The sequence below is a fragment of the Hoplias malabaricus genome, chromosome 13 (genome assembly GCF_029633855.1).
Source record: "Hoplias malabaricus isolate fHopMal1 chromosome 13, fHopMal1.hap1, whole genome shotgun sequence".
Lineage (NCBI taxonomy): Eukaryota > Metazoa > Chordata > Actinopteri > Characiformes > Erythrinidae > Hoplias > Hoplias malabaricus.
The window spans coordinates 6,534,112-6,554,440 of record NC_089812.1 but is presented as its reverse complement, the minus strand read 5'-3'; the positions used below and the strand labels follow the sequence as shown (position 1 = coordinate 6,554,440).

The following is a 20,329-nucleotide window of genomic DNA, read 5'->3' as shown; positions in this document are numbered from 1 at the left end:
TCTAGGATTAAATGGTGCCTGAATGTCTATCTGACACTTACATTTCTGGTCAAGACATCACATTAGAGCTTGCATATGGAAAGGTTTGAACAACCATGAAGGCTAACTGAGAAATCCTACTTAGTCATGGAACAAATTAAATATGGTTAAAATCCAGCAAAAAAGTTCCAGCACAAACTGTACATAAATTATTCTTCTAATATATCTAAATGTATACCTAACATCTAATCTCACAATAAATGGTAGACATTGTATATAGGGGATTTGGATATTGGATTAAAATATTTATATAAGAATTATGGCAAATACAAAAATATTTCTGCAAATTATTAACAATTTATTTGCATTTAACTACATTTAGAAAAGAAGAACAGATGTTCTGACTTCAGCTGCTGCAGACAAACAGCACCACGAGACCTAACACTCCACCATACACACAATGCAAGACTTGTTGTGTCCCATTGCTGTGAGCTGTTCACATTGACAACATGATGTTGTTATACTCCAAGGAAATACAGAGTGGGTAAATTCAAAATCATGATACTTTCTTAAACAATTCTTATATCTGATCCATAGCCAGACTCATACTTTATATTTATTGGGTCTTGTTTGCTTCCACATACATGTATGACACTTTATTGTTTGTCCAACAGGTTGTTAGATCACATTTGTGTGTATGATGTACACAAAGGAAAATATAATACAGTGTGAGATAATAAAAGGTGAGATAAAACAGGGACATGATACAAAATCCATTCCATACATTTACATGGTTATCCTCATCCACAGTGGAGCATCTGGTACATAAATCACAATGCAGAATAAATGTGAAGATTGAAAATGATAAGGTAGCTCATGAAGTTAAAATGTGTCTCAGTGATTCATGTATTAAGAAAAGCAAATTATTTTTTAATGCAAATGTTACATCACATGACCAACAAATATCTTACAATAGATAATAGAATAAATCATGTAGAAACTAACAGACAGAACATTATATTCATAGATATATTTCATAATAAGATCACATTAGAAAACCAAAGACAACTTAAAAGGAAAGACTGTTTCAGCCTAAGAAGTTATACAGTATTAATGATATCTGTTATTTTCTGAGAATATATAGTGATATAACTGTATAACTGAGTGCTTTCGTCTACGTATTGAACAGCATGTACGTGACATATACTGCCACATAGACTAGTGTATCAGATTTTTGGCCAGTGAGCAGTTACAAAAGACCATTTCCCAAAATTTTTATTGGGTTTAAAAGCAAGTATCAGTGATTTAATTTTCATTCAATTGAATATTGATTTCACTGAAAGACAGTACAAAAGAAAATATCTGTACAGTTTACATTGAAATTGATTGTTTTTGTGAATATAAACACATTAAAATGTTTTGCCGATACGATACATTCCAAAAATGCTGGGACAACAGTGGTTTCCATTAAATATGGCTGATAATAAGAGACCTAAATGCTTTGCAGCCTTGTACTAATAAATAATCTTTTGGACTCTTTCACTGTCTTTGATTGTGTGAATTCTGGGACACAACCCACCATTGCCTGCAAAGACTGAGACTTTGGTGAATGCTCATTTTATACCTTTTATATTCACAATTACAGTATAATGCTTTAAAACAGTGTGACGTGTTTTCTATAAACATTCTTTTTTATGGTGTGTCACAGGTGTCAAATTCTAAATGTTAAATGAAAGGTTCAGTACAAAACAAACCAGAGAATCAGGAATTTGCGAATATTACAAAATTTCCACACTTTTCTAAAAAAGGGGTTTGTAATCTTCTCTGTTTTTTTGTTTTATCAAACTTTAATTATTTAATGTGCTTTAGCTACTCTGGCATTTTAACTCATATTTTCAATTAATGCATTTAGGTTTAAGTAATTAATAACATTGCATGCAATCCTTTTAATGCACTTCATCCACTTCTGCATTTTTGATTTTATCATTTCCAAAACTGTAAATGATTGGTTGAGTATTTCAAGGTTTTTCTGGAAGGTGGCTTTCCCTTCACACAGACAGTCATACATCTTATCCCACGCCTCTATCTCTGTGTGCCACAGAGCCGATCTGGAGCGGATTGCCTGAGATATTTCGCTTTTCTCTCCTTTGGCCAAACTCACACTTTCCTTGCAAATGAACAGAACATCGAGGCCAATGAAGAGTGCATTGAGAGTAATAAACCCAGCCCTGGCTGATTTGGAAAGGGCCAGAGGTGTGCCCTTAGCCAATTGCCCAATGTCAGGAAGGTCTGAAGCAAGATTGGGGATACTTTGTGCTGCTTTGGCATCTTGAAGACCCATGTTGACTGCAGCCATAGCTACTTCTTCACTCTGGAGAGCCTTCACAGCTGATGTTCCATCCACAATGGCGTCTATACCTTTGCCTACTGTTCCAGCTCCAGAGATCACTTTCCCAGCCACAGGGACAATATTACCATAATTCACACTTAATTTAAGACACTGATTACTTCCCTGTTCTAGACAGCCCTGGACAGTTTGCACATGCTCCATGAACTTTTGGAAGATGTTTTTAGCTTTTTTCCCATGATGTCTATTGACAGCCATCTCAGTGATGCCTGTCACCAAGCTGTTGAGGCCACTGGTGACCCCCAACCCAACTCCGGTAAGTGTGAGAGCCAGGGACACTCCGGCAGTTACAGGAGCAAGAGCTAGGCCCACAATGGACAAGACACCACCAGTAATGCCCACTGAACTGCCCGCTACAGTGGAGATGCTGGAGCCCTTCTTCATCTTGTCCAACTGAACAGCAGTCCCTTCAAAGTCTGACAAGAACTGGAACATCTCAGAGCGGCACCCACTGTATGTCTCAATGAAGTCCTGAGCTCTTCCGTTAAATAAGAACATCAGCCTAAAACACTTGTCCATTCTGGCAGAGGGAAATTAAGGTTAGGAAATTGTTCTAATGCCACAAATTCTTCTGAGTTAAACATGGGGTCTAATTCTCTTACCTGATTTTGCTCAGTTGCTCTATTGAAGCTTTGATGCGCCAATGTCTGAACCAACTGAACCTCGATGGAGGCTGGCTGTTTTACCATGAATAATAGGACAGAAAGCATTTGTGTAGACATGTGAAAATTGTGACACCTCTAGCCAAGTGATATGAGGTTTTTTTGTGTGTGTTTGTTTGGGTTTTCTTTTTTTTTTACATAGAAGTAGTAAACATCCTCAGTAGCTTATCAAACATAGAATAAAAACTATATATTCAGAAAACCTCAATGCACTGTTATTCTGTCTTTCATAACATAAACATAAAAAAAAAATCAATATCATCAAATTGTCTCATGCAAAATTTGAGTACCTCAGAGCATCAGTAATTACCAACATCAGCTTCAGCAGAAATCACAGATTGCAAACATATTTGGAAACAACTACAAACATTTATTAAAGGTGGGATTTTCCCCCCACTTTCTCAGTAGTAGTCCTCTAATTCTGAAATGAACTTAGAATGTCTATCTATAAATGTTCTATGTTTCAGTCAAGGGACTGTGAGGAGTGTCCCAAAAGCTTATTTGTTATATTTTTCTTTTATATATATTTATTTATTTGTGTGGGTGTGTGTGTATGTGTGTGTGTTTGTGTGTGTGTGTGTTTGTGTGTGTGTTTGTGTGTGTGTGTGTTTGTGTGTGTGTCTTTGCTTGTTCATAGTGAATAGTACATTATTGGTCATTATCCTGTTGTAGAATATTAGTCATATTCATTCATTTACCAGATGGTTTGTTAATGGCATCTAAGATGTTCTGGTACTTTGTGGAATCCATTCTTCCTTCCACCTCAAGCCATCCCTTCAAACATACCTTTGCTTATTGTGGAAAATTAGTTATTCTTCCCTTATACATAACACAATTAGTTATTATTGCCTTATACATGTGTATTTGAGTATATTTGAACTGTAGTTTGGAGTGGAATAGCAAATGTATAAAACATAGATAATCTAATAAAACTAAAACACCATACATGACTAAAATGTCATTTGTACGTTGAGGACACTTTACTTCATCATAATGATTTGTAGTTATTTTTTGTTCACTTGGTGAGCCCCCATCCACTGTTGGCTTTGTTTCACTACATACACTCAAGCTCTGTTATTTACCCAAAGAAGAAATATGAACACAGATTTCTTGTCAGTAACAGCAAAAAAAACAAAACAAAACACAAAACTAAGTTTGTAGACTCTGCAGTTAAATCTTCAGGTTAGGTTTAGAGTTACTTTTGGGTTTATGATTAGGTTTGGGTTTAGGGAAAGAAGTTTTTCAATTGGGTTGCCAGATATTCATTTTACACCATTTAGGATTCCTGGGAATGGTATTTAACGGCTTATTTCATATTACACTTTATAATTATAAGTGGGATTTTATATACCTATAAATATAATTGTGTACTACATTAATTGTTGTACAAATTGTCATACAAACTTAGATGTAAACTTGTAATGTAATAATCTTACACTTATAACACAGTGAAAGTATTTAAAATATATTTATGAACTAAAATGTGGGCAATTTGGACCCAAGATGTACTTAATAGTAAATTACTATCACAGTGTTTAACGAGTCTAAGAAGTATAAAGTTTGCAAAGGCCACTCTGTTCTTCAATGGTCAGGACCCCCACAGGACCACCATAGAACAGGTTTGATTTGGGTGGTGGATCATTCTCAGTGCTGCAGTGACATTGACAAGGTAATGGAAGGTTAGTGTGTGGTGCGCAAGCTTACTAGGGCATTGTTCTCACTGGATGCTAATATGTGGACCATGGTGCAGTGCTGGGAATGATACAGTAGCTAAATCATACATGCTTTCTGGTGGTCTTGCAAGGTTTAATGATGTGTATACACTTACCTCTGAACACCTATAACATCCAGCATGTTCTCAGATCTGTGCAGAAGGAATTGACTTTAGATTAATCACAACACTCTGAAGGATTCCCACACTGTGATTAGTGTGTTTATTATAACAGAATTACTCACATTCTCTCGCAGAGAAGCTGGGTGATGGAGATGTATTTTTCCAGATAGAAGGCGTGGACGTCCACATTGGCCATGCTTGGTAAGAAGAAGTGTCCTGCATCTCTCTTGAAGAGGATGAGGAGTGGTGACATAGTTTTGGCCGTGGAAATGAACGTTCTGACCTCCACAGTGTCCACCTTCTGCATCAAGATGCTCTCATCCATGAAGACAAACAGTGAAGTAACAGCTAGTTCTTCCACTGCATCCAGAAAGAGCTGAAGTACACCTAGTCCTTCCAGAGTATCCCTAAGGACCACCTCCAGCTCCCTTTTCAGTGCCTGCTTTTTGAAATTACCTGAGAATTTCTCTGAGCGGCTCTTGATGTCTCTCATCATTTTCACTTCTGTCTCCCTCTGAAGAATCCATTCCTGTTTTCTGTCACAAAAGTCCTTCACAGTTCTTATGTACCTGAGGGTCACTAAGACGTACTTTTGCAATTCTTCCTCCCTGTGGCAAAAGATGAGTAATTCCTTTAGAAATCATTTTAAAAAGATTTAAAACATTATATAGAACAGGGGTAATAAATTAAAATTCATTAAGGTCCAGTTAGAGAAAAGGTCCAGAACATAATGTACAACCTGCATATGATCAGTGCCATATCCTGCGTATTGAAGTAGTCTTGTAGTTATAGCAACATTATATGTAGTTAACAATGGAATTTCAAATCAAATTACACTTTCAATTACATTTCAATATATTTCAACAAGATTTATAAATATTATAAATAACAAATACTCTAAATAAAATGTCCTTTTCTAATTTCAAGCAAAATTTACAAATAAAACAATGTTTTGAACCAACAAAAAATGTAAATAAAGGCCCTAAAGTCTTATGTTGACTTAATCAGCAATCTGATTGGCTCTTATTGCTGGAGGGCGGGACTTTATCCATTAACAGTAAGCTGATTGGCTGTTTATACTGAAGGACAGGACTTTTTTTCGCAAACACAATCCATGTTCAGTGTTATGAGAACTGAGCCCTGACATAATGCATACCATTATATATATACTATTATATACAATAAAAGCCTAAACCATAACTCTGTGTAGGTCCCTTTTGTGCTGCTAAAAATATCACACACTAGAATATATAACTTAATATCAAAATAAGTGTGTTTTGGCATGTCATGACACATGGAATGTAATATAACTCCTTTAAATAATTATTTGTGTAATAATTAATTTAATTCTCAGCACTACAACACACTCTTTTGAGCATGTGACCTTCAATTTTTTTCTTGCTGGAATACAGCATAGCTTTTTCATAATCTAACATACTCATCTTAGTCTTTTACACAGTCAGCCTTTTACACACCTGATTGTGGAATCCATTTCACATCTGATGGTAGAGGATGTTATTTCACTGCCCCTCTGATACCAGTTGAGCTGAAATCATAGGCTCCTGGCAGTGCTTTCCTCTGGATTGCACTGGACTGAGACTGCATAAACACGTGGAAGAGTAAATTTCAGCATGCTTTCTAGTTTTAGATCCATTTGAAATTTATTGGTACAATATATTTTACATTCTGATGTTGTCAAAAAGCAGATTTCATAGCAAGTCCATAGCCCAGTCTCAGTGGACTGACTAAAACTTAATCAGAACAAGAAGAGACTCCAATAAAGAACTCAAAACACAGAATCCAAAGCAATAACACTGCAAATGCTATAAGGAAATGAAAAAAAAAATAATAGCAAACAACAATTGCAAAAACATGGCCACAATGAAACAACATCTGGTCATATTCATATGGAAAGCAACATAAATATACAGAGAAGAATTTTAATCAAAAACCACAGGGAGACGGTTAACTGCATTACCGACAGTGCTACAGAACTAAACAACTTGAGTTACAAATGAATTTGTGTGGTAATTCATACAGTGAATAAAAACTTACAAACAAGTTAAACTTCAGCCAGCACCACCAACAGTCGTTTTTTCCCCTCAAACACTGTTCCACTCTAAAAGACGCTTAACTTTGCAATATAATCAACCAGAGAGAACTGGTTTTCCCCACATTCATATCCCTTTAAATATATAAAGTAATAAATAATTATATGATGAGCATATACCATGTGATAGCTAAATCTATGTAAGTACTTACTGTTACTCTTTTTAGTCCCTGAGTGTGTGAGAAGCTCTTATTAAGTTCTGGGTTTAAATAGAACACTGTCAGTTTCACTTTCCACAGTCCCCTGCATTAATAACAACGGTCAGACTGTGTGAGGATGTGATGACTCATGAGAATAAATTAAGGTCAGTATGGAGCTAAATCTATGACATAAATATTAAAATCTGAATTTTGCATGTTTTAAATATATTTAATATGAAATGTTTACATTTGAATTTGAATTCATTTTTGTATGATTTTTTAAACTTGATATTTATAGATGATGAAATATTCAGATTTGATAAAAACCCAGGCTGTAACCCTACGGACACATTTGAGTCGCCAATTCACCTACCAAACGTATGTTTTTTGACCGTGGGAGGAAACCGTGCACCAAGGGGAAACCCACGCAGACACAGAGAGAACACATCAAACTCCTCACAGACAGTCACCTGGAGTGGGAATCGAACCCACAACCCCAGGACCCTGTATAAAAGTATAAAACTGTATAAAAGCGACACTACCTGTTTGGAATGAGGCAAGACAAGAGTGAATAAAATTGATAGAATATTCAAGTTCCACCATTTTGAAGCGCTGCGCTATAAGCAGGAGCATTCACCTAAATGTCACCTAAAAGTGACTGTGACTCGACTCACCACTTTGGACCAAACTTTTTGAGAGAATCATTCTGTTCAAAAATTATATCTCTCAGTATCTGTGAGATACTCTAAGATCATCTCCAGATTATGAGAGTGTGTTGTTGTGATGAAGAAATAGTGTATGATTGTGCAGTGTGAGCTCTGAGACAGTTTCCTGTGTGGTTTCTTTCAGAAGTGTCTCCTCACGCCTCAAGTCAGGTTTCTCATGGGTACAAACTGGTTTTAGCAGAAGTGGTGAAAACAACCAGATGAAAATTAAGCACGGTGTGAGATGATCAAACCTGCTCAGTCATTGTGTAGACAGTCAGTAGCAGCTTCCTGCCTTGTTCCCAATTATTCCACACTGATCAGGATGAAGCGCTTACAGAAGATGTATTAATGTATGAAAGCATGAATCAAAAGCTAACACTCATAACTCGGTGGATCAATCATTAATCTGGACAACAAAGCACCATATAAACATTACCTCAGAAAAGGAATTAGTGACTAATAAAACCTCTTTGTGTCTACACTCACTGTCTACATTGTTCTATAATCACACACTGTACTTCTGTTGCCCCGCCCCCTGTTCTTCAAATTAAGGACCACCACAAGATCAACAGAGAGCAGGTATTATTTAGAAAGTGGATGTTTTTAGTTGGTGGACTATTCTCAGTCCAGTAGTGACATTGAGGGGTTTAAAAACTCCAGCAACACTGCTGTGTCTGATCCACTCGCACCAGCACAACTCACACTAACACACCGTCAGTGTCACTGCAGCACTGAAAAAGACTCACCACCCACATCATACCTGCTCTGTGGTGGTTCTTGGGGGTCCTGACCAGTGAAGGATTGTGGAACTACAAAGGGCACCTTTATGGTGATTGGTTGACTGGTGTACACCAGTAGAATAAAATCTTTCAATTGTAGATATTTCCCGTGTTTTCAATGTGACATTAAACTCATCCACCAAATGGTGAAATTCTTTTAAGCTTTTTTTATTCATATTTACCAGGTGTGCCAGTAACTGTGGAGGGGTGTGTACATGTTGAAACCACACATCAATTGTTTACTTAAGAGCCAGTACCTGAATAAATATAACAAGTTGCTCCTCAGATCTTCTTCTCCTGGCCAAGACAAACTTGAGACATGATGGTGTGCGAAGACCCTAAACCAAGTCATGGTGGTGGAGAAAACCCCTGGGAAGACAGGTAAAACATATCTGATATTAATCCGTGAAGAACTAATAAAAGTGCTGTTATGTTTTAATGTCATTCAGACATGAGAACTTTAGTGAGGTCAGGAGCAGCTCTTGGATTAGTTCTGGATGAAAAACACTGTTCCATCTCATCCCAGAGGTCTTTGAATGGCACTCTGTCACTTCCACAGCTCTATAGGCCAGTGCTGGGGAAATACTTCTCTTGCTGAAGCTTGGCATTGAGCATAATGACCCTACAGCACTACATTTTGTTTCATGTTTTTTGTGGTAATAATTTACAACAAACAATCTGAATATATTAGGTGTATAACTATTTAGACAATGTATAACTGTTACTCAACATACTCCTGATCTTTTGTAATTTTGTGGTAACTGTTGTGTAGTGTTAAAATTACAATAGCAATCTCACTGAAAAACAATGACCTAAAACATTCAGTAGTTTAAAAATGGCAAGTGAGAAGAATTTATCCATCACTACAAACTTTATGAGTCCTATCAGCAAAAAACACTGCAGAAGTATGTGCATCAAATAGTTATGTTCTTGGGGATAATATTTTATCCAAAATTACATGTGAGTTTTAGTTTAGAAAATTTAAAGATGGGGATTTCTATGTTAGCAATTGTGAACACAGCAAAGTCATAAGTCAAAAGTCAAACTTGTCATGTTTATTTTCTTGTTTCTTTTTTTAATATAATACAAATTGTCCTTTTAATACTATGCTTTTAACTCTTTTTTCCTGTAGAGCTCAGGAGGAGTACATCTCAGAAACATTTGACTACATCATAAAAGTGAAGACATTTTGTGACACTGAACCATTATGGATCATTCAGAGGGAGAGGGAGATAACGAATTTGAGATCCATCAAATTACGCTCAGAGGAATTTTTTGCTGGTTTCAAAATCCAGGAACTGACGGATGATCTCACTAAAGTCCTGACCGATACTAGGGAGGGACTTAAGACTCTCCAGACCTTTCTGGACGCCGTGGAAAAGCTAGCGGTCACTTCACTGTCCATGTTTCCAGATGAGGGCTTCCTTCAGGAAGGTGTCACTGCTGTGGAGGTCCGATCAGTCATCTCCACGGCCAGAAAGGTCTCTCCATTCTTTGTCTTCTTCAAGAGAGATATGGAAAATTTTTCCAGCCCTTAATCAACAACATTGACATTCTGGTCTTTCAGCTGCACAAATACACCTGCATCACACAATGGCTGTGCAAGGAAATGAATTGAGAGCTTAATTATATTTACATAACCAGTGCTTTAGGAGCAAACAAAAGACGAGATGAGGTCGTGAAAACCATGAAGGATCAGTCTTTTCTACCAACAGAAATAGGAAAATAGTAGTGGTGAAAATACAGCCCAGAAAATGAAGAATAAATCTGTTTTATAGTTTCTGATTATGAATCAGTTTATTAGTGCTCTTTCACTGTAGTGGGCTTGGCTCTTCTCTGCTTTGTTCCTTTCCCTTTGGCAAGTTTGGTACCTAGAAACTGGGTTTTTAGTACCTGCCCACTCATGGGTCTATGTGTAAACCTTGTAAAGCTCTGATTGGCCAGAGAAAGTTTTGTTTTCACAATGGAATGCAGACACCTAGCACAAACTAGCCCCTTGTAAAATGCCCAAACTACAGTAGAGATCACTTTTTTTAACAGACTTACAATGGCAGTTTAAAATGACACCATATTTTTGTTCTTCAAATTTTCACTGGAGTTGTGACAAATGAAAGAATCCAGCAAAAGCTTGACGGTACAACAAGGAACAAAAAAAACTGCTGATCTGTCTAAACTGGTGTGCTGAGTTGTGTTCAGTGCCAAAAAACAACAACACATGAATGCATGATGAGTAAACAATGATTTACATTGATTTACATTTACTACAGCCACTGTAGAACTTTCCAAAAAACACAGTTCCCATTAGAGATGGGCTTCTGCAACATCACTGGTTACATTTTGGATTGGGGGAGGGTTATTGTTTATAGTAGCTGAATACAGTTGAATAGAATAGGTACCATGAAGTTAAAATTGTCATATGCTCTATAGAGAGGGTCTCCCATGTGGGGTGGCCATGTTTAAGGAGTGAAGAAATTTTCACTGGAAATGGCTGATTTCTGTTCTAAAGAAGAACATGAAACCATGGCAATGATTTTTCTTATATAAACTCCCCCTGTCCCAGTCCTTTTGGGCAAATGTTGCTGTCACAAAGTTAAATATGGGCAATTAAATAACGTGGTGCATCAGGTCCTCCTCCCTCAATCCATGGCTGAGGGGCCCTTAAACATCACAGAGCAGATATAATTTGGGTGGTGGATCATTCTCAGTGCTGCAGTGGCACTGACGTGCTGGTGGTGTGTTTGTGTGTGTTGCACTGATAGGAATAGACAAGACACAGCAGTTCAGCTGGAGTTTTTAAACCCTGTGTCCACTCTTTTGGACCACCCATTTTGTTGGTCCACACTGTAGGTCCACTCAACTATTACAGCACACTGTGTGTTGTCCTCTCATCCTCCATCAGTGGACACAGGGCGCTCCAGCAGCACTGCTGTGTCTGATCCACATGTACCGGTGCAATACACACTAACACATCAATACACTCTGTGTATTGTCAGTGGTGCTTACAAAATGGAATGTGAGTGAAGGAAACAAGAAGTTGAAATCCACAAGCTCCACCATGTTCAGCACACAAACTGTGTTCAAAGTGACCGTGAGAGTCTGATCCTCTTGTTTCTTCCATGGCCTTCTGTTTGCCCCAGTGTCCAGTTAGAAAAACTTCAAAATAATAGTCCTTTCACACAACTCTTAACTATAGCTGATAGTCCAAACCAAACATGCAATTTAGCTATGTTATGCTAATTGCTAACCACTGTATTTCCTTACAAAGGGTTCATAGGGTAAGTTTGGCCAGTCCAATTTAATCTCAGAATCAGACTCAGTGTGTGTGTGTGTTTCTGTTCATTAGCCTGTTTATAGCACGTTTTTTTTTACAGCCATGCTAACTCAAAGTCCACAGTTGAGTCAAAAGTTTGGGGACATCTGAATGAAGGACATGCAGAGATATTATGCCCCGCAGGTTCTACTCTTCTGGGAAGGTTTCAGTAGCCATTCCCAGGTAGAGTGCAACAATGATGGTCTATTGAAATTTTATTCAGCATTTCCTGAACAGATCACCAGTGGTTAAACCAAAGCACCACTTTTTTGTGCACTTTAAAATTAGCATTTTAATTCATAATTTTCATTACCTAGTTTTTAATTTGCCATCTCCACATCATTGCATTCAGTTTTTATTCACAATTTGTATAGTGTCCCAACTTTTTTGGAATCCGGTTTATATATATATATATATATATATATATATATATATATATATATATATATACATATTATGGCAAGCCAAACAGGAAATATTTAATTAACTTTGATATTGTCACGCAGGGCTCTCTGAACTCCAGATCCCAGAATTCATTAGACAGTCACATGACACCACACCGTTCTCAATCACCAGAGTTCTGATTTGGAACACCTGCTTATCTCCCTATTTAAGCTTCACTCACTCACCAGTCATTGCCGAGTATTGCGTGATTTATCTCCGAATACAAAGCGTTCTCTATTTACCAGTCTGTCTTGAATTCCAGTTACTTACCTTATGCTCGTCTTTCGGTTTTCGTCCCTGTCTTGCCCATTTGGATTTGTTTGCTCTCCGGTTTATGAACTCTGCCTGGCTTTTCGACTACTCTTTAGGATTACCTCGGATGTACTGTTTGTTCCCGGTGTTCGACCCTTCTGTCTGGCTTTTCGACTACTCTGCTGGCATATCTCTGAGGTACTGTTTGTTCCTGATAATCGACCCGGGCTAGTTATTGTTAACCCCTTGTGGACTGTTGCTAATAAACTCTTTATACTGCTCGCCGCTTGTGTCTGCCTTCTGTCCAGTCGTGACAGAATACTCGGCCATACCATGCAGACAGCGGGTTCTGAAGCCATGATTACGGCGCTAAGCTGTCAAGGCCAACTATTAGGTCAACACCAACAAACATTGGCTAGTGTTACTCACGCTATTGAATCTCTCGCTCAACAATAACAAAATCAGCAACAACAACTTTCGCAGGTATTAGAGAGCGTTAAAGCACTTACAACTTGCTTTTCTGATAGTAGTCGTAACACTGAGCCCCTTTCAGTCCCGGTTAATGTCTCTTCGCATTATCCTGTCAGTAAGCCAGAAGTATTTGATGGTAATCCAGCTAAATGTAGTGGATTTTTGTTACAATGTTCGATATTCTTTGAGAATACAGTTCCAAGTTCGGATAAATCCAAAATAACTTTTCTGATGTCACGTCTCACGGGAAAAGCACTTGAATGGGCCACTGCGGTATGGAATAATATAATGGACAAAACGTATCCTGAGTTTTTGACTATGTTTAGAGAAATGTTTGATCACGCTAATGAGGGCCAATCCAATGGGGAGATTCTTCTGACTCTTAAACAGGGCGCTCGCACCGCAGCTGCCTATGCTCTGGAATTCAGAACTATTGCTGCAGGGAGTGGGTGGAATGAGCCAGCACTCATGAATGTTTTTCGAAATGGACTTAACTCGGATATACTAACTGAATTAGCCTGTAGGGATGAAGGAACATCTCTGGATCAACTCATTTCCATGTCCATTCGTCTGGATCAACTTTTAAAGAAAAGACCCAAGAACACGGGTCAGGGACATCTTACCCCACGGGGTCGTTCCTTTCCTGGTTCAGAGAAACAGAAGATTCACTCGAGTGTGGTTCCCGGTCCTAACTCTTCAACGGAACCTATACAGTGTGATGCTTTGAGACTGTCTCAAGAGGAACACCGACGACGCCTGCATAATGGATTGTGTTTATATTGTGGAGGTTCTGACCATTTCAGACGAGACTTTCTCAAACGTCCACGGAGTAAATATACACATCCTCAAGGGAGGGCTTCACACATCAAAACGGTGAGTGTACCCACAGCTAGAGTAATTTCAAGATCTTTTGTAATACCGTCACTGTGTACTGCCAAGGAAATTCTCTTGTTGTTCCAGCTTTGATTGACTCTGGAGCCGAGGGAAACTTCCTTCATCAATTCATCGTCAACAAGTTACACATCCCAACGGAACCTTTGTGCAGACGAGTCCTGGTCCGTGCCCTAGATGGTCTTCCAATTGGAGGAGACCCCATCTCACAAGAGACTATTCCAGTTCGACTTCAAACCAGTTGTTTGCATCTTGAGTGGATTTCTTTTTGGTGCTCCCTAAATCAGACTTTCAGATTATTTTAGGATTACCCTGGTTAGAGACACATAACCCAGTTATTTCATGGAATCCGCGTGAGATCAGGTCCTGGTCCACTTATTGTAAATACCATTGTTTAGCACTAGATCAACTTTCTGTCCACTCTACTTCGGTAGAAAGTCCTAATTCTCCTGTACACGTCCAAATTCCCTCAGAGTATGCTAGGAACTTCGAAGTGTTTAGTAAGGTCAAAGCCACAAAATTACCTCCACATAGACCCTATGACTGTGCCATTGAACTTGTAGAAGGAGCTTCTTTGCCCAAATCGCGTATATACCCACTTAATTTAGAGGAAGAACGAGCAATGGAAGAATATGTGAAAGAAGCCTTAGATCAGGGGTTTATTTGCCCATCTAAGTCTCCGGTAGCTTCTGGGTTCTTTTCTGTGAAGAAAAAAGATGGTGGTTTGAGACCCTGTATAGACTACCGTGCTCTTAATGATATTACGAAGAAATACGCATATCCTCTACCACTTATTCCGGTAGCATTAGAACAACTTAGAGGTGCTACCATTTTTTCGAAATTAGATCTTCGTAGTGCCTATAATCATATCCGTATAAAGGAGGGAGACGAATGGAAAACAGCATTTAGCACCACTAAGGGACACTATGAATATCTGGTGATGAGTTATGGGTTAGCTAATGCCCCGTCTGTATTTCAGTCCTTTATGGATGACATATTCCAGGATATGTTAGGACAGTTTGTGATCGCTTATATTGACGATATATTTGCCAATTTTTATAGAAGATTCATTAGAAACTTCTGTTCCATTGCTGCTCCCCTCACAGCCTTACTTAAGGGAAATTTGCAACGTCTATATTGGTCCCCTCAAGCACAAATGGCTTTTGAGCGTCTTAAAAGAGCCTTTTCTACTGCCCCCATTCTCAAACATCCGGATCCGTAGCATCCCTTTGTCCCTTTGTGGTCGAGGTAGACGCTTCAGAAACAGGGGTAGGAGCTATCTTATCTCAGCGAAAAGGGGATTCCTCAAAGCTGTACCCAATCGCTTTCTATTCTCATAAACTATCTCCCGCGGAGCGCAAATATGGTATTGGGGATAGAGAACTGCTGGCAGTAAAATTAGCTCTAGAAGAATGGAGGCATTGGTTAGAGGGTTCTTTACACCCTTTTTTGGTGATAACGAATCATAAAAATCTAGAATATCTTAAGACTGCAAAGCGAATGAATTCTCGTCAGGCCAGGTGGTCATTGTTCTTTTCACGATTTCATTTTTCTATCACTTTCCATCCAGGCAGTAAGAATGTTAAAGCAGACGCTCTATCCCGCTTATATCAGGGAGACCTTAAGGAGAGGGGGGACAGTGACTTCATTTTACCGTCATCGGTATCAGTGTCAGTCATTAGATGGGAACTTGATGATCAAATCGACAATGAAAACCAATCTAACGAGGTGCCTAGGGAATGTCCAGAAGGGAAAAAGTATGTACAGGCCTCCCTCCGAGACAAGTTAATCACGTGGGCACATTCATCCCTGTCATCTGGCCATCCGGGTGAGACATGCATGTAGCGTATGTTGGTCATACACCGTGATACCTCTGTGAATATATATTTAATATATATATTTATATTTGTGTTTATAGCGTTGACCTCATTCAAACGCCTATAATCTCTGATATTTGACTTAATGATATTAATTAAAGTTTATAATTGGCTTAAGCAATTAAAACGTTAATAATTAGTTTGAGAATGAATACTAATCAAGCTAAGTGAGTTCTTCAGGATTTTCAGAAATTCTAATGAACAAACTGCACACACTGTGATTTCAAATAATGAAAGTTTTATTAACAAAGAGAAGGATATTTACTTAACATAGCGTGATCTTGAAATCTCACGGCATCAAAGCAGGGGAAGCCGATTCGACTGTAGCGATACGCTAGGCACTCTGGCTTGTGACTAAAGTGTTGCTAACTGAGGTTTAATTAATACAAAATTTATCAAGAAACTTGATTCAATTTTCAGCTCTGGAGATGCGAAAGTTTAGCTTACTTTTCGTCGATTATCTCCACTCGTTGAGTACAAAGGCTCTCTGAGGTCCTGGGAGTGATGGCGTCTTGTTTGGTGTCGCGGAAGTTTCCAGGCTGAGTCAGCGTGGAGGTTTTTCTTCGTCGGTTGAGTCGCCTCGGCGTACTCGGAGCATGATGACGCCGGCGGCAGGATCCTCTGGCTCAGTGTCTTGAGTAGGAGGGTCCAACCATATGGACGTTTGGACGAAAGTTTCGCTGGTTACTGCAGATCCAGAACTGAAAATCGATTCAATAAACTTACTTATTCTACGACTTTCTTATATCTCGGCGGTGTTTTCTTACTCTGGCCACGAATAAGTTCACCGGCTTTGATCAGTCGTGAGATTAAACTTAGATTGGGCGATAAAACATAAACACGATTAAAAGAAAAGAAGATATTCAAATCACTCGACGCATTATTAGGCTTTATACTCTTAGCTAATTCAAGACGTCTCTTGTGAGCTTTGATAAAGCCTTTAAGTTTCTTCTTTGTTCGTTCGTCGGCGTGGAGAAGAAAGCGTCTCGCTTTGGAGAGGTTTTGGAGTTTGGAGCGATGTTCTCTGCTGGTCTCTTTGTTGTTTCGAAGTTTCTCGGATTTCCTTGAACTGTTGTTGTCCTCCGTTCTTTCCAACTCGCTTCTCTTCATTTTTCGCTCTCTGTCTTCCTCTTGAACTTCTCAGAAGAAGTATTATTCTGGTGTTTAATTCACTTTTCTAATCAGAAACAGAACTTCTTTTCATGGTTGACAACAGCAATATACATCATTTCATTAGAAGGTGGGCATTCATCTGAGGACATAGAAGGTGACATTGATACATTTGTTTATACACATTTAATCAGAATTTGATTTCATTTCCGCTATTGTTTAGGCGACCCCGAGCGAGGCGTAGTTTCGCCAGTGTCCATTTGGGGTCGCTGTTGGTCCATGCCGTTGGTTGTCGAATAGATGAGTCACGGGGGTTCAACCGAGGTCACTTTCGTTAACCATTTGCTGATTCTGTAAGCGATAATGAGCGGACACTTAGGCGCCCCTGTCGTAAAAGAGGGCCGTAAAAACTCTCTTCTTTGTTCTGTGTTCCTGTTTCTCACAAGCATCATAAACTGGTTATCTCTCTAGTTCCTGAAGAGAGAAGGGGTGTTGGGGGCCATGTGTCACTTGAAAGTGTCCTTGATGTTAGATTAGGTGGGTGCGTAAGGTTCTGTGAGTGTGTGGGGGCTGCGGGGTCTTTGCCCCCTGCGGTTCGTGGAATGCTGACTTCGGGACTAGATAAGTCCTGGTCAGAGTGAGAAAGATTTAATTCAAAACTTTTCATTTCTTTATTTCTTCATTTTGATTTTTCATTGTCCTTTATCTATATTCGGTCCATACTCCACTACACGCACTACTCAACTCATCCTAGCTCGGTATTGGTGGGAATCGGTTAGAATCGAAATTTTGGTATTCCAGAAGATGTTTTATCAGACCGAGGTCCGCAATTCACATCACGGGTATGGAAAGCATTTTTTGAGCATCTAGGGGCTAACATTAGTCTTACATCCTGGTATCATCCCCAGAGCAATGGTCAATGCGAGCGTATGAATCAGGAACTGGGAAAGTATTTACGTTCTTACTGTCATAAGTATCCACAGGACTGGTCACAGTACTTAGTATGGGCCGAAATAGCTCAGAATTCTCTTGTTAATTCTACCACTGGGCTTACTCCGTTTCAGTGTGTCCTAGGCTATCAACCTCCGTTAGCTCCTTGGACTGCTGCTATTTCAGGAATACCAGCAGTGGATGAATGGATGCAACGCAGTGCGGAAGTTTGGGAAGAAACCCATCAACACATTTCAGAGATTCTGTCTAGATATAAAGAGAGGGCAGATAGGTACCGGTCTTCTACTCTCTCCTACCAGATTGGAGATTGGGTTTGGCTGTCAACAAGAAATATCAGGTTTGAGGGAGGCAGTAGGAAACTACAATCCAAGTTTATTGGACACTTTCGTATTTCTGCCAAAATCAACAATGTTACGTATAAGTTAGAGCTTCCTGCCCAATATCAAATCCATAACTCTTTTCATGTTTCTTATCTCAAACATGTAGTTTCCGGACCCTTGAACGAAGAACTGCCCGACGACGTACCATCCACGGCCATGGAAAACGAGGATTCATCTATTTATGCTGTGCGTGAGATACTGGAATCGCGTAGACGTGGAGGGGTTCTACAATATCTCATTGACTGGGAGGGTTATGGCCCTGAAGAACAGTCATGGGTACCCGCTAAGGATGTTTATGACTCGGGCCTCGTGTTAGCGTTTCACTCACGCCATCCCGAGAAGCCTGCTCCGCGTCCAAGGGGTCCCCAGAAGTTCTTCATCCAATCCTACTCTACCCGGTCCTACGTCTAGGTCAAGAAGTCAGCGGCGTTCTCGGATCCCAGCACAAGCTAATGTCCCTAGGTCGGATACTACTGGTCGAAGTGGTGGTCGTCCTCGCTCCAGGCCTGTTTGTTCCTGATAATCGACCTGTGCTAGTTATTGTTAACCCCTTGTGGACTGTTGCTAATAAATTCTTTATACTGCTCGCCGCTTGTGTCTGCCTTCTGTCCAGTCGTGACCGATATATATAGAATGAACGCTGATATATATAGAATGAACTTAAAATATAACAAAATGACATCGGTCATTTTGTTGGTTTGAATTTGAGTTTGAGTTTGTTTGTTTCATTGTGAATTCTGTTGTTCTCTTGCTCGTTTTGTTTTCCTAAATGTTTTCGTAGTCTTCGTGTTTCACAGGGGATTGTTCTAAGAGATCTGGCAACCCGTTTGGCTGTTTCTGTACCCGTTTGGAAGCTGTTTTGATCGCTCGGGTTTTCCTGTTTAATCGTTTCCATTGTTATTTCTATATTTATATCTGTTTTTATAACCTACTAACCATCCATAGATCTATCTTTTAGATTGTCTCCGCAGGAATATTCATTACAGAGGCACTAAAACTGCCACCGGACCCTGGAGTAACGTTCTTGGTGTAAGTTACTAAAATTCACTAAAAGCGGTAAGTACCTGCAATTCCATGGCTACTACTGGCTGTTTTGCCTGTTCAGAGTGTGGCATGTTTAGTTTAACGCCCTTTTCCACCTCTAGCGATAAATATAGTGGTTGTATTTGTAGTAAGTGTCAGTTAGTTAGCTCTCTGGTGGATAAAGTGGACCAGCTAGAAGTGCGCATCCGGAGCTTATTATTGTTGAGGGATAAACAGCGAGATTCAGTGTTAGCAACTCCGGGTGCCTTAGGGAGAGTTAGCACCCCCACGACTCCAGCGTTAGAGCCCTCACAGCGGGGTGAATGGGTGACGTCTCGGCGTCATAGCCGGAAAGCTAAGGCTGATGCTAACGCTGAGGCCAAAGCTAGCCCACCGGGACACCACGCTCCTCCGATTCGCGTGTCAAACAGGTTTGCCCCGCTCAGCGAAGCACCCGCTGAGGAGCCTGTTAAGAGTGCTCTGGTTATAGGAGACTCTATTGTTCGGCACGTGAAATTAGCTACTCCTTTAGGGGCGCCGGCAGTAACAGTTAGCTGTTTATCGGGAGCCAGAGCGCCGGATATTAGTGGCAACCTTAGACTGTTAGCTAATAGGAGATATTCGAGGGTAGTCATTCATGTAGGGGCCAATGATATTCGTCTGCGGCAGTCTGAGGTAACTAAGGGTAATATTACAGAGGTGATTAAACTGGCCCAGACGATGTCCGATGCCGTAATCTGCTCTGGTCCCATACCAATGCGGCGTGGCGACGAAGCTTACAGCAGACTTTGGGCGTTAAACTGCTGGATGTCCAAGTGGTGTTCCGAAAATCAAGTGGGCTTTATAGACAATTGGTTACGTTTTGAGGGCAAGCCTGGTCTTATAGGTAGGGATGGTATCCACCCCACGCGGGAGGGTGCTGCCTTACTTTCTTGCAGTATAGCACATAGTCTTTTAGTTAGTCGGCAGAGTAGTGTAGATAGCTGCTGACAATCCAGAGCC

General features: G+C 39.7%; 1 protein-coding gene across 2 annotated transcripts; it reads right to left on the bottom strand.

Moving 5' to 3' along the window:
• Positions 1–355: 355 nt before the first annotated feature.
• LOC136665126 (uncharacterized) lies at positions 356–8,962 on the bottom strand. Of its 2 annotated transcripts, none has more exons than XM_066642705.1 (6): positions 8,876–8,962; positions 6,358–6,481; positions 5,005–5,490; positions 4,877–4,912; positions 2,989–3,063; positions 356–2,906 (listed from the first exon to the last, which is right to left on the bottom strand). In XM_066642705.1, exons 2-6 carry the CDS (start codon positions 6,372–6,374, stop codon positions 1,862–1,864), a joined length of 1,659 nt encoding a protein of 552 aa, XP_066498802.1. In that variant the 5' UTR covers positions 6,375–6,481; positions 8,876–8,962; the 3' UTR covers positions 356–1,861. The 2 variants fall into 2 exon arrangements, with proteins under 2 accessions (XP_066498802.1, XP_066498801.1); XM_066642704.1 differs by lacking the exon at positions 8,876–8,962 and adding an exon at positions 6,938–7,053.
• Positions 8,963–20,329: the final 11,367 nt, after the last annotated feature.